Source organism: Podarcis erhardii (genome assembly GCF_964252035.2).
Source record: "Podarcis erhardii genome assembly, chromosome: 4".
Taxonomy (NCBI): Eukaryota; Metazoa; Chordata; class Lepidosauria; order Squamata; family Lacertidae; genus Podarcis; species Podarcis erhardii.
Genome location: NC_138508.1, coordinates 65,052,132 through 65,065,159, shown reverse-complemented (window position 1 = coordinate 65,065,159; position 13,028 = coordinate 65,052,132). Strand labels below are relative to the sequence as shown.

At 39.3% G+C, this 13,028-nt stretch overlaps 1 protein-coding gene across 2 annotated transcripts in view; it reads left to right on the top strand.

The window, feature by feature from the left end:
• POLA1 (DNA polymerase alpha 1, catalytic subunit) overlaps window positions 1-13,028 on the top strand; it is a 179,094-nt gene that overhangs the window by 164,230 nt on the left and 1,836 nt on the right. The window contains exon 37 of one of the 2 annotated variants that reach the window (XR_014155869.1): window positions 7,381-12,445. Coding sequence is in view for 1 of the 2 variants with exons in the window: in XM_081858858.1 (XP_081714984.1) it covers window positions 7,381-7,544 (164 nt within the window). In the remaining variant the exon portion in view is untranslated. Of the gene's footprint in view, window positions 1-7,380; window positions 12,446-13,028 lie in introns of those variants that run through there. The other variant, XM_081858858.1, reaches the window with a different exon arrangement.

Sequence of the window (13,028 nt, the reverse complement as noted above, 5' to 3'; positions counted from 1 at the left end):
ACTGTAATAAAGCACTCAGACCCTGTTTCTTATTCAGCCTAGAAGCTGTATTTTTGTATTGGCATAAGAAAAGTGAGGATAATTATTTTTAAGAAAAGGGATTCTGCTTTCGGAATAATGCTGGTAGGCTTCGGCAGCCAATGGTGATAGTGTCAATGGTTTTTGTTTGAAGCGCTTTGTTTTGTTGATACGAGAGAGATAATCTTCATATATTCAATATGTTTTGCTGTTAAAAAAACCATTCAGGACAGAACAGAAGAATTATTTATTTGGATACTTGTAGTATGTCAGGTGCTTTCCAAATAGAAGAATAAAAATAGCATTCTCTAACCCAAAGTATATACGAAACATTGGGACGCGGTGAAGAATGGAGAGAATTTTGAGTGCATTTGTCAAAACCAGTAACACAGTTTTAGATGTCCTTAAGTATTAGTTGTCACTTTCTCTGATCTTCAGCATATTATATGTAAATTAGTCCTGTTGAAATAGATGTAACTTCATTTCTGTGCCATGTCTTTCGAACTAGATATAAGACTTCATTGGTCTGTGTCTACAAACGAATAGGTTAGCAGAGAGTCTACACAGTAGAACACCATTTATGTTAATCTAACGGGCTGATGTTCTACCAGCAGTTATGTTATATAGCTGCCTCATCTCTTAGTATTGCTGCTAGTTATGTTTTCCTTCATATTGACATAGTAGAAATGGCAAAGCTAAGGTTAACGCCATGAATAAGGGTGTTGTGTATTATAAAGTGGGGAACCCATGTAATTAAAAAAAAGGCTTGCCTTAACTGATTTCATAATTGACAGAATATTTATTTAACTTGCTGTAAATTGACACACCTCTAGACAGAGACAATTATGACTGACTGTATAACATCTGACAGAACCAATTATGACTGACTGTTGTTTGCTACCTTTGCAAAGAAATAAATGAAACACAGATATTTAGAACAGAGTGCTGCCTGTGTGCCTGTGCTTGCTATAATTAAAAAACAATAACCAGTAGGTGAAGTAAAAATATGGTTCCTAATGGTTTCTAATTTAGCATATTCTTTAAGTCTTCAAATAAAACTGTTAGCATGAGAACTAAATATGAATGATGAACTGGGTCTTAAGACACAAGTGTAGTAGTATATGTTAAGTATGTATGTGTGTGCATGTCAAGCTATTTGAAACTGAATATATGCGCAATATATTTTTGTGCATGCATACACAACATACACACTGAACATTAATAAAAGCTAAGCTGTTTGACACAATAATTGAGTGGGTTTGCTGATTAATAATAATATTATGAAAAACCCTGGTTGTCCATTCAGTTATATGTAAAATATAAAAGCCTTCCATATAAATGAAAGCAATTAAAAATACTTGGTTTCTACTTTCAGCTTATGTGGGCACCATTTATTGAAAGGAAAATTATATAATTTAGATATTTTGAAACAAGATTGCACGATCACAATCATAATAGCCTCAGCCATCAAACTAAGTCAATCAGTGTTTCATCTCAGTTACCAGAAAAGGGCCATTTTCCAATTAAGTTTAAAGATTTGTTGATGCTGTCTGAATTTTATTTTGTTTATTTCATTAAAATCCTAGTAATATTTAAGGTCTTTATTTTATATGTATTAAAAATTGTTTTGGTCTACATTGTGTTCATTTTGTATTGATATTGTGAAAGAGGTATTTGGGTTTTCCCACCCCCTCCCTAATATAAATATAGAAAGTCTGTGAGAGCTATGGTTTCAGCTGCTATAAAACCGTATTCCATACATATATTTAAATGTTCCACATGCCACTTCAGTCATATTACAACTTTGTTCTCAGAAAGGATTAACTGCTCTATTGATTAAAGTCTCATTTAGGAAGAAAAAGTGAGCTTTTATATGCATCTCCAAGTTGGATGGTATGGTAACCTGAAAGTATTGACTGGCTGTGTGATATACAGCGGTCACAATTGTCTTTTACTAAGAAGAGCACAGAGTGATGCTGGTTGTCATTCTTACTCTGCTGTGTGGCAGCGCAAATAGTCCCCTTTCTAACCAACCTGGTGGGAAAAGTCAATATCCCATCAGCAGAGGAGGTAAACACATCAGGAGCTGTGTCCTCTCTCATCTTCCCTCCTCTATATTACTACAGTTCTTTAAATCTATTCTCCCCAGTCATCGGATGCACTTCTGTCATTCAAATGCATAGTACTGCTATACTGCAGATATAGCTGTGGTCTGAATTTAATACTGTACTGTAGATCCTCTTTGTTGTTTTATATTTCAGAATGAAACATCCCCTCATTGATTTCACATAGTTCCTTATTTTTCTACCATTAGCACACTTCATTAGATTTCTTTCTTTTTAATTTTGACTCTCGGTAGCAGTAATATTTTTAAATGTTTGTAAGAGGGGGTTACCTTGGACATCTTAGCTAAGTTCCCTGCACAAGACTTTTTCAAACCCCTTCCCTTGTTTTTTTGGCAGCAGCTCCCCATGTGTGCTAAGATGACCACCCAAAGGTTAGAGCTCTCCAGAGTAATTTTATTATGTTCAAGGGACTGTCACTGCGGGAGGAGGGGACCTGGCAACACAGCCTCTGTGCGTGTAGCACTTTGCACACATTCATATAACTCTCTGTATACAAGCCGTTGCTTAATTTCCTTCCATTTATATTTTACTTCTGTTTGGATTGCATCATTGATGTTTAAATATAGTGAACAAAACTGAGCAGCTCCTGTAGTGATAACCAGAAACGCTTTTTAATTGTGTCTCCCAGTGTAAATTTGATGATGATGTGATGATTTGATACAGTGCCTAAGAAGAAAGCACTGTACAAAGATAAAACAGACAAAGCCCTTCTCACGGGCTTACAATCTAATTAAGATAGCATAAAAAGGGGGGTGAAAGGAAAAAACGAAGGAGATAACTAACATATCTAATATGAGTAAATGTGTATATTTAGATGCAGTTCACAAAATCCATGCTGTATAAAATATGGCAAAGCCAATGAAGAGAAAATGTTGCTTGATATTGTCAAACAGAATAGAAACACAAAGGTAGAGCGTAGAAAACAGTAGAGGGGAAACCCTGCAATCCAAAGCAGGTTTATTCAGAAATAAGTCCATACTAAGTTTCCTTAGGATTGCAGTTGTAGGGTTGTATTCACTGCTAGTCCTCCTCAGAGTAGACCCCCTGAAGTTAATACACATGACTGACTTAGGTTCATTCATTTATGTGGGTCTTATTTTGAGCAGACCTGTGTTGGATACAACTCTTAGTCTGCAGTTGTGTACACACGTACCTGGACTATGGGACTAAAAATGGTTTGAACAATATCATATTGTTTGCTCAGTAACACATTACAGTGGTACCTCGGGTTACAGATGCTTCAGGTTACAGACTCCGCTAACCCAGAAATAGTACCTCGGGTTAAGAACTTTGCTTCAGGATGAGAACAGAAATCGTGCTCCGGTGGCACGGCAGCAGCAAGAGGCCCCATTAGCTAAAGTGGTGCTTCACGTTAAGAACAGTTTCAGGTTAAGAACGGACCTCCGGAACGAATTAAGTACGTAACCCGAGGTACCACTGTATTCCAAATGCAACAGACTGCTTCTGGACAGTTCTACCCCCATTTTGAAATTTGATGTTGCAACACCATTACAATATAGTGACATATATAGTGGCCTTCATTTTGTTAAACACTAGATGTTAAAATTTTGATCCTCGGCATATTTCAGCAATTAAAGAATATCCTGATGTATTGGATATTCAACCATTCTGGTCTTCCAATTTGTACAGGGTATTTAATGATAGCAGATCTCTTAATGTTTTGGGATAATGGCTTAATGGCAGAATGAGAAGAAGAGCCTGCTGGATCAGGCCAATGACCATTCTCTTTGGTGCCAGTAAACAGGCTAATATCTCCCCATGCAGAGCTGTATGGACACATCAGAGGAACACTAGATTCATATCTCAGTGATAGGTGCAAAGACGTTTACCAACAAAATAGAAGCAGTCAGTTAGCAGAAAATGAGAGTATGCTGTCTGAAGAACAAAACCCTCTTCAGACCTTATTTTGCAGTGAGAAAGAACTAAGACTGAGTACATGGCATTCTCAAGCTCCAGGATTTGGGACTCCCATATCTGCGATGGGCACTGCCCATTTGGTGGAGAATTTTAAGACTAGGAGTGGGGTAGAGTCAGGTTCAAATCCCTACTTAGCCATGAAGTTAACAGGGGGCCCTAGCTCAGTTACTCTTTTTCAAGCTAACCATTCTCACAGGACTGCTAAGAAAAAAGGGAAGCAGAAAGCCGTCAACATTACCCTGAGAGCGAGAGTGGGATAAAACATAAAGAAATACATGTAAGACAGCTTTTAAGTTTTCAGTAAAACCTTGAATTAAGATTAAGAATTGCCCACCAAAAAGGATTTTAAAATGTTAGAATTTATTTTAAGATTTTCTGACTTCCTAGTATAATATGCATTATTAAAGTTAAAAGCGTTTGGGAACTTGGTGCAAAACACAAGCAGCCATTTTAACCAGAGTTGGGTGAGGGTTTTGGTAGCAGTATCGCTAGCTTCTGGCCCATTTCCAGGCCCAATTCAAAGTACTGGTTATCACCATTTAGGCCCAAAATGACTTGGGACTAGGATAGTTGAGGACCATATCCCATATAAGTCGGCCTGTTCACTCAGTGTCAGAGGGTCTTATGTGTGTTCAGACAGTGGCCTCTTATCCCCTGCTTAATGGCATTTAAATACCAAGTGAACATTTATTTGTTCCAGCTGCTCTTTCAGTTGACTAGCCTGTGACTTATTTATTTATTCATTTCATAAAATTTATACACTGCTGGATTACCAAAAGGAATTTACAAAAAGACTTCTTATCCCCTTGGCTTTTTGATTAGGTTGGATCCAAACACGCCCTCCTGAAGAGTGCTGTGCTACCTACCACACTGTTCCAGAGGGTGCCTCAACCCATTTTCAGGGATCACACAGGGCTGTGGGGGGAAAGGGAGAGCTCAGATCGGAGAGCATCTCATTCTATGGCCAGAACTCCACTGATGGAATTCTGGATTCAGTCCTTTATCTTGCCTGTTTTGCACTTTTAATATTGAAGGATAGTTTACAGAGTAGATTCTACTAGTAAGGGCAGAGGGACAGTTCGAAGGTAGCCCCACATACGGCCTATTATAATAATCCAGCCTTGTATGACTGTGACCAGGTGCTGCTCCAAGAATGAAGTACAGCCTAAGCTATGCAAAAGCACTCCTGACTCCATGCTGAGATTCTAAGTACAAAGCAAGATCTAAGAGGACTCTCAAACTATGTACCTACACACTTAACATGCATTATCTCGCTAATCCTCTTAACACCCTTTAAAAAGGGCCAGTATTATCGCTCCCATATTGCAGATGGCAAATTTGGCCTCTGACAATAGTGGTTTGGCTAAGACCAACTACTGACTTTAGCAAAGGTGATATTTCAACTGAAGGCTTTCTTGTTCAGTGGTTATATATATATTATTCAATATTATGCTGTGCTAGCTTATCGGTGAGTGATCTATTGAACACGCATCTCAGTTTCTTTCTTTTAGTAAAATACAATGTCTAGTCATATGATCCTTTTCCTACTTTTTAAATTGCTTATTTCTCCATTTTACACCTTCAGTAAAACAGCAGAAACATTCAAATTGGAATCAGTCCCATCTGTTCAGTAGGACACAAACTAGATGTTCACTACCAAGCAATTGGTGGTGATGTTGTTTTCCTCTTATAGGCTTCTATGTCTTGGAACAATTCAGTCCCTTGAAATATCCCAGCACAAAAGTAACCTGCAGTCCTCAGGCGCTTAAACTCACTATACTCAATATGTGTGCACTTTTTCTGAGTTATTAGTGGGGAAAACATGATGAAATGCTGAAGTTTGAATCACTGAATCTTTGGGGAAATGAGCCTAGCTTAGTGGTTGAACAAACATATATGCCTTTGCATGCAGAAGGTTCCATGTTCAGTATCTGGCATCTCCAGTTAGATGGACCAGGTAGCAGGTGATGTGAAATGCTTCTATATGAGAACCTAGAGAGCTGCTTGCAGAGTGCATTGTATTAGCTAGAAGGATAAACAGTGTGACCTGTGTTTCTTCCCTTTGGCATTCTTATTTTTTAACTTGTTTTTTTAAGATAGCCAGGGAAGCAAACAAGGCTCCCTAGAAAGCTAAACAAAACACGGAACATGTTTGCTATTCCACTGCACTTGCACAGTCTTTAAAGTATACACACAACACCTACAGTGGGCAGGGGAGTATCTGCAAGTATTTTTTCAAGTGTAAATACACAAGTACATTAAGAAATGCATCAAGATAATTTCATATGTTCTGATTCAGGCCTCTCACTTAAAATGGACTTGTAAAATAAAAAAAAAGTTGAAGTTTGAGATATGGGAAGAATGTGCATCTTATCTTAATAGTTTCTGGGAATACAGTGGTACCTCGGGTTACATACGCTTCAGGTTACATACACTTCAGGTTACAGACTCCGCTAACTCAGAAATAGTGCTTCAGGTTAAGAACTTTGCTTCAGGATGAGAACAGAAATCATGCTCTGATGGTGCAGCGGCAGCAGGAGGCCCCATTAGCTAAAGTGGTGCTTCAAGTTAAGAACAGTTTCAGGTTAAGTACGGACCTCCAGAACGAATTAAGTACTTAACCTCGGTTAACCCGAGGTACCACTGTACCTTTTTGCAGTAACATCAGCATGCTTTGCAATAAGCGTGTAAAGGCAAATTCCCAGTATCCTGCATTATTGCAAATATTTTCAGTAATCCGATCAATGAAGAGGGTTCAGTACATAGAAAGCAGATTGCCAGGCAACCATGCCATTAAGCAGCATTCTGCTTTTTTTAAAAAAATTAAACTCTTTAAAGAGAAGCTACTATCTGTTGGTTCTGGTAAACTGTTCCCTCGTCCTCTTTCTCTTCCCCCTCCCACCCCCATTTATTCAGCATTAATGGACAAACAGTGTTTCCTGACATTTACTGACAGAAGGTGTAGCACCAATTCAGTTAGGGCATGACAGGTGGGTTGACTAATTCCCTGATGAGCTGGATTCAGTCTCTTTGTAAGTAACAAGTCTGACACTCTCCTAAACATGCTGACCAATGTACTTTTTTAAAAAAAGAAAAGAAAAAAAAGGTAAGCATCAGAAGAAGAGGAAGCTCAGTAAAAAAGCATGTTGAATAGAAGTCTGGGAAATTTAGGTTCTGAGAGTTGGTAACCCTATACCAGAGTGTGTTTTAAAAGGCCAGAGAGTCCTGGGATTAGTGGCTATAAAATGATGAGTTCCTTTTTCTGATCTTTCAGTTTGTTATTTCTCTCTACCAACAGGTTGTGTGAATAACAACAGGCTGGAAGAAACCAAGGAAAACTACAAAAAACTGAAGAGCACAGTAGACAAATGGTTGTCAGTGAGCAGCTACTCTGAAGTGAACCTCGGCAAACTCTTTCAGACATTCAATATAGTAAAATCTGTGGGAGATCCCAGTATTTAAGCACTGTGTGTGGGTAGAATGGAACAAAAGGCTTTTGTGGACTCTTTTGTAGGCAAATATCTTCCTTGTTTTCATTTCTAGTTTTCCATCTATAGATACACACTAGTGTTGTTGTATCTTGTTTAAAAACACACAAGTATACGTCAAATATTGGCTTTATTCGATGGTAAAAAATTTTAAAATGTCATGTTAAAAGTTAGTATATATACTAAACACCTGTACCACTTACTTTTCAATAAATATCTATTTGTTGTATATCTGGACCTAGAAGGGAAGAAAGGGGTGGAGAAATAGCTTCTTTAATTGAATAATTCCCAGTGAGAGTTGCTGGAATGTAAGTGATCCTAGACTTTGCTCCAGGGTAGTTAGTAGAGGTGCTTTCAGGAAAAGAGGTTAGTGGAGGTCTCAGTAGGAGCACTAATGTTTTCTCTTTTCACAATTTATCTACTTCATGATCATATACACAGCCGTTAAAAACAATGCTAAAGCCAAATTCTTCCCATTAATACTTGATTCTAATGTGATATTTATTTTTGAACCTATATTTGAGGGAATTGTTCCGCAAAACAGTATTCATTCAAACAATAAATATTGTGCTGTAAAGACGCAGAGTAACCACATGGAAATGAATGCTAAAGCACCAATTGACTTTTGTACAGGGCAAGGAGACTGTATGTATGCAGCAGATTCTTCATACCACACACACATATCTAAACGTTACACTTTGGTTCCTTTGGGTTCAGCAGAATAAACATCAGTGCTTGCTGTGGCGAGAAAATGGAAACAAGACATAAAAATGGAACTCACTTCAGCCAACAAATAAAAGTAACTTCTATATTGTATAAAGCAAATAAAGCCAAGGCAAAGTTTTTAGAGAGATTTAACAATGGTGTCTAATCTGTTTACCTCCCGTAAAATAATGAACAGAAAGGTTAATGTCATTTATTGGTGCATGCTAAAGTATTTCTAAATGTGTGTGTAAAGTTTTATACTGTTGAAAGGAAAATAATAAAGTTTTCTAATGTAAGAAAATTGCAGTGGTATGTGACAACATATCAGTGAGATATCACAGTGATATCAATTTACACTACACATTTTGTTGCTTCATCTTTAAATTATTTACTTCAGGGGTGGGGGAATACACTTTTGGTGACATTGCTACTACAGCCTTTTTCAATTGTGTTTACTTGCTCTTTGACAAACAGCAAAAAATTTAGGGTACTTCCCCAATGCTCTTATGAAATAAGGCACTTTAATCCTGAATGTAATCCAATACCTCCTAGTTAATAGAATAAAACATCTCTCTTCCTTTAAATTGGGGACATAGAATCTGCTTCGTAACTGTGGCCAGCATTCTAGTACAAAGCAACCTAATAAGCACATTGAATGAAATGCAAGCTCTGGGAGTTCCAAACCAGTCTCAACTTGGAGGTGGTGAAATTTGCGGTGGGAGCCAGGAGCACATATCTTCTGGCAGAATGCAAACTTAATATATTGACATAAAAACCTTTGGTCATCATCAACATACAGACACAGTGGCACATTTCAGGGATTTAAGAATATCCCTCTCATACTGTAAAATAGCCTTGGACTGATTGTGAAGCAAATTTTAACCTAGCGTATATCCCCATGTTGAGTGGAGCTGACACAAATAAACAGACTTGGGCAGGCATGTCACATCTAATTCAGCTGTTAATAGTTTATGTATCTGGTTATTCAGAAATCAGTTATTGTGTGCTCTTAACTATACCTGCTTCAAGTACGGTACCACTTGTGGAAACATGAGCCTGCAGAACTGCCCTGCCTGCAAAGGCTTCTCTATTTTGGTAGAGAAGACCCACACGCATAAGAAAGGCATATGCATGTCTGACCTTTCCACTGAAGTGAATGGAGAAACCCTCTTGCAAATGAGTTCCTATATGCAAAAGAGCCAAATATTCCATTTTTAGTCTTACCCCCAACATGCCTATTGGATAGTCATGCTTGGTTACTTCCATTCACATCATACAGGTAGTCCTATTGCAATAACCTAGCCTGTGTGTCATCATTTCTAATGGAGTAAGAAAAAGGCAATGGGTGATGCTCACTTTACATATAGTCAAGAACAGACCCATTAAATCAACGGGCATATAAGTTAATTATCTCCACTGAGTTCAATGGGTCTAATGAGAAATGTTGGCTAATGCCATATATATTTAAAAGCATTACACATGTATTGTGTTTTCCGTTTTCCAGCAAAATAAATGTACTTGTAAAATATGAAATGAAATAGGCATGTCTTAATGATCAAAATGAAAAATAACTTATTTGTATACAGATACACATTTTAGAGCTATTTCCAGCAAGACTTGTCTTTTCACAAACTTTCCAATTATCACATAGAAAAAAAGAGACGAAAGATCATCTTCAAGCATGCTTCTCTCTCTCTAAAAATGTAAATTTGAAAATCTAGAAGGATACCTATGCCATAATGGCACTTCGCATTTATCTTCAATTATTAGAGGAAGAATGTTTTGAATAGGTTAAATAAAACCTTGTTTTCCCAACTTAATGTAACATGTGGAGTTTAAGACAGACAAAATCTGAAGAGTCCAGATGTGTGTCCTTGACTAAGCAGCCGCCTTTGAATGTTTCACCTCATTTTAACCCTTGAAAGGCTGGGAAATGGGAAGCCATCTTTTTACAGTATATGTAAGCTGATTTTCATAAATATGTAAAATACGTGGTGTAAAATACATGCTACAACTGAATTGAGGTTGCTAAGAAAACAAGACTGGTTTTCCCAGAGATGTTCTAGACTGAGTTGGCCACACTCCTCATATTTCTGTCCCATATGCTGATAAAAAATATTCTAAAGTTTTGTTGAGGGTGAGATTCTCTGATACAGTATGTAAGCCCAGAGGCTGGACTTCACAACAAGTGTTTATGTGTTAGTAAAGAAGAAAGGAACCCATCAAATTATTTTGTCCTATGCCAGAATAATATTTTGCTGGGAGGAAAACTGACTTTTCCTATTTCTCAACTTCAGCCCATTTTTCTTCTGGCCTTATTTGCCTCTCCTCTGTTGAGCACCTAAATATTTCTTAATTGAACCGCTCATCCTGCGCCCCTCTTATAGCTGTTTAATAGATTAACTCATCTGTGCCAGCTTCAAATTTCAGATTAAAATTCCTTCATCCCGAAGGCAGCATTATCAGGTTGTTGGAGGCTGTTTTCAAACCTTGGTTTTGAATAGCAGCGGCTCTGCATTAATTTAACCACTAAGCTAATAAGTAGGTTTCGTTTTGTTATGCTAAGCTTTATTGCTTTTCTTTTGATCAGAATGGTGTTGTTGAGCAAAGCAGCAGACAAGGCATTCTTTGATGAGGGAATTAGTGCTCTATTCTTCCTCTATTATTCATAGCACAGTGGAATATGTAAGTACCTGAGGGTGTCAAAGGAGAGCAGGCTCTATTGCAAAGTGTTCGCCTTGTTTCTCTCAATAGCTGACTATGAGATGATAAACTGCTTAATACACTGCACTAATTGGATGAGAGCAAAAAGAGATGGGAATTAAGGCAAGGCAAAAAGAGAAAGTGCTACCAGCCTTCATTCACTCTTTCACCACTTTAACAGCGCCAAAGGAGGCACAAGCTTTCTATAAGCAGACTAGAGGTTTTGTGCAGAGATAAAATGAACCTGTTAGTGGATTCAAGTAATACACTAATTATTGCACAGTATAAATACCACTACTGGTTTTATAACATGAAGGTAAACTTCTTTTGAGACGGTTATAGGATTGCTTGGCAGTAGTATAGATCCTAATAAGGGACCAGAGTAATAACCCCCCTGGATTAACAAAATTGCTGCTTGCAGAAGTATGATTCCGGCTTTTACAAAGATTTCTGCCGAATGAATAAAAATGACTGAGTGACATTTCTTAATGTGTAATGGATTGATAATGATTCCCTTTTCTTTAAAGTAAAATATGCACTTCAAACTCTACTGTTAATCATGTCCAGGGGCAAATGTTCTTTTTCCATAAAAATATTTTTGTACCTATGGTTTTTTTTACACTCCAAAATATATATGTGTATAAGATGCTGTCAGTTAAATGTATGGTTATTTGGAAGAACTGCAGTGGGTTCATAAAAACAAACATGCTGAAGAGCCCACCGTGTGTGAGTGTGAACTGAGGGGAGGATAATCCACCTGCCAGGCCTTTGCCATCCTATCTCAGAAGTCTTCCAGAAGAGTCATCTTGTGGAAACATCAGCCCACATTCCTCCTCTGGTGGGTAAACTGGACTCTCTTACAGACTGGAGAAGCCTGGGTGCATTGTGATCTAGTAACCTCAACTTTAGATTCCCCCTTGCGCATTAGGCTGGGTTGCGTTATGTATGTCTACATAAAGCCAGCTTCATCATACAAAATTTGAGTGAACATCCCATGCACAGAATTTTGCAGGATGTTCTGTAGTTGAATGCAGTCCCACCCATATTCAGGGACGGATTGTTCTTAGCTAGTCCACCAGATCAACGAATGTGAAACAGCACTGCCACATCCACTCCTCACGGCTGAAGAAAACAATACCGTGATTAGGAGCCACTCCTGCTGTTTGCAGCCCAAGATGCTGCCTCCTGTGAGGGGAGGGGGGAAATGCACCTCCCACAGGATGTTCAAGAAAAAGGGCGCGGGGGTGCAATTTAAGATTTCTAGCCAGCCTGGTCCAGCTTCGGCTGTCATTTTGTTATTCTTAAACAGAAGAAGTGAAATGAGGGTTCGAGTTCGAGGGAAGGCTTGGCTGCGGGGGAGCCTCCCTCACTCCTTTGGCGCCAAAGGCGGCTTCCATTAATGAGCAGATCTTCACAGCTGGATGAAAACGAGAACACCTCAGCCATCCGCCAGGCGAGCTTCTGGTGGTGGGTCCCGTCCTTTTTTTCCCAGAGCAGCCCAGCTTTCAGGGAAGGAAAAGGTCGTGGGCTTCTGGGGCGGCTTTGAGGCCTTGTCAGGCGTGCTATCCCACCCCCACCTCTTAAATATACATATATATATATATAGGGGAGCTCGCAGGAAGTCCGGGGCTCCCTTGAAAAGAAAAAGCCCGCGCGAGCGAGCAAGCGAGAGAGAAATCGCCGTCGCCCAAGCGCCCCCCGACCCAGCTGGGAAGCCTAAATAGGGGGCCTTTTTCGCTCGGGGTTTGTTTGCAGCCGCCGAATGACACGGGATTAGGAGGTTTGTAAACCAGGGGCGAGGGGGGCTTTCAATGGCCCGGCGATGTAATCCTCGGAGGTAATTTCACGCGATTTGCTTCTGCTCCATGGCAGGGTCAACTGAGAGGGGACGAGAAACGGCTCGCCAAAGGAGGGATCAGGCGGCCGGCGGAGAAGGGGGCGCGGGCGCGCAGGAGAGCCCGGCAGCAGCTGCCTCCGCCGCTCAGCGCCAAATCCGAGGCGCAGAGAGAGAGAGAGAGAGGAAGGGAAGGAGGGAGGGAGGGAGGGAGCA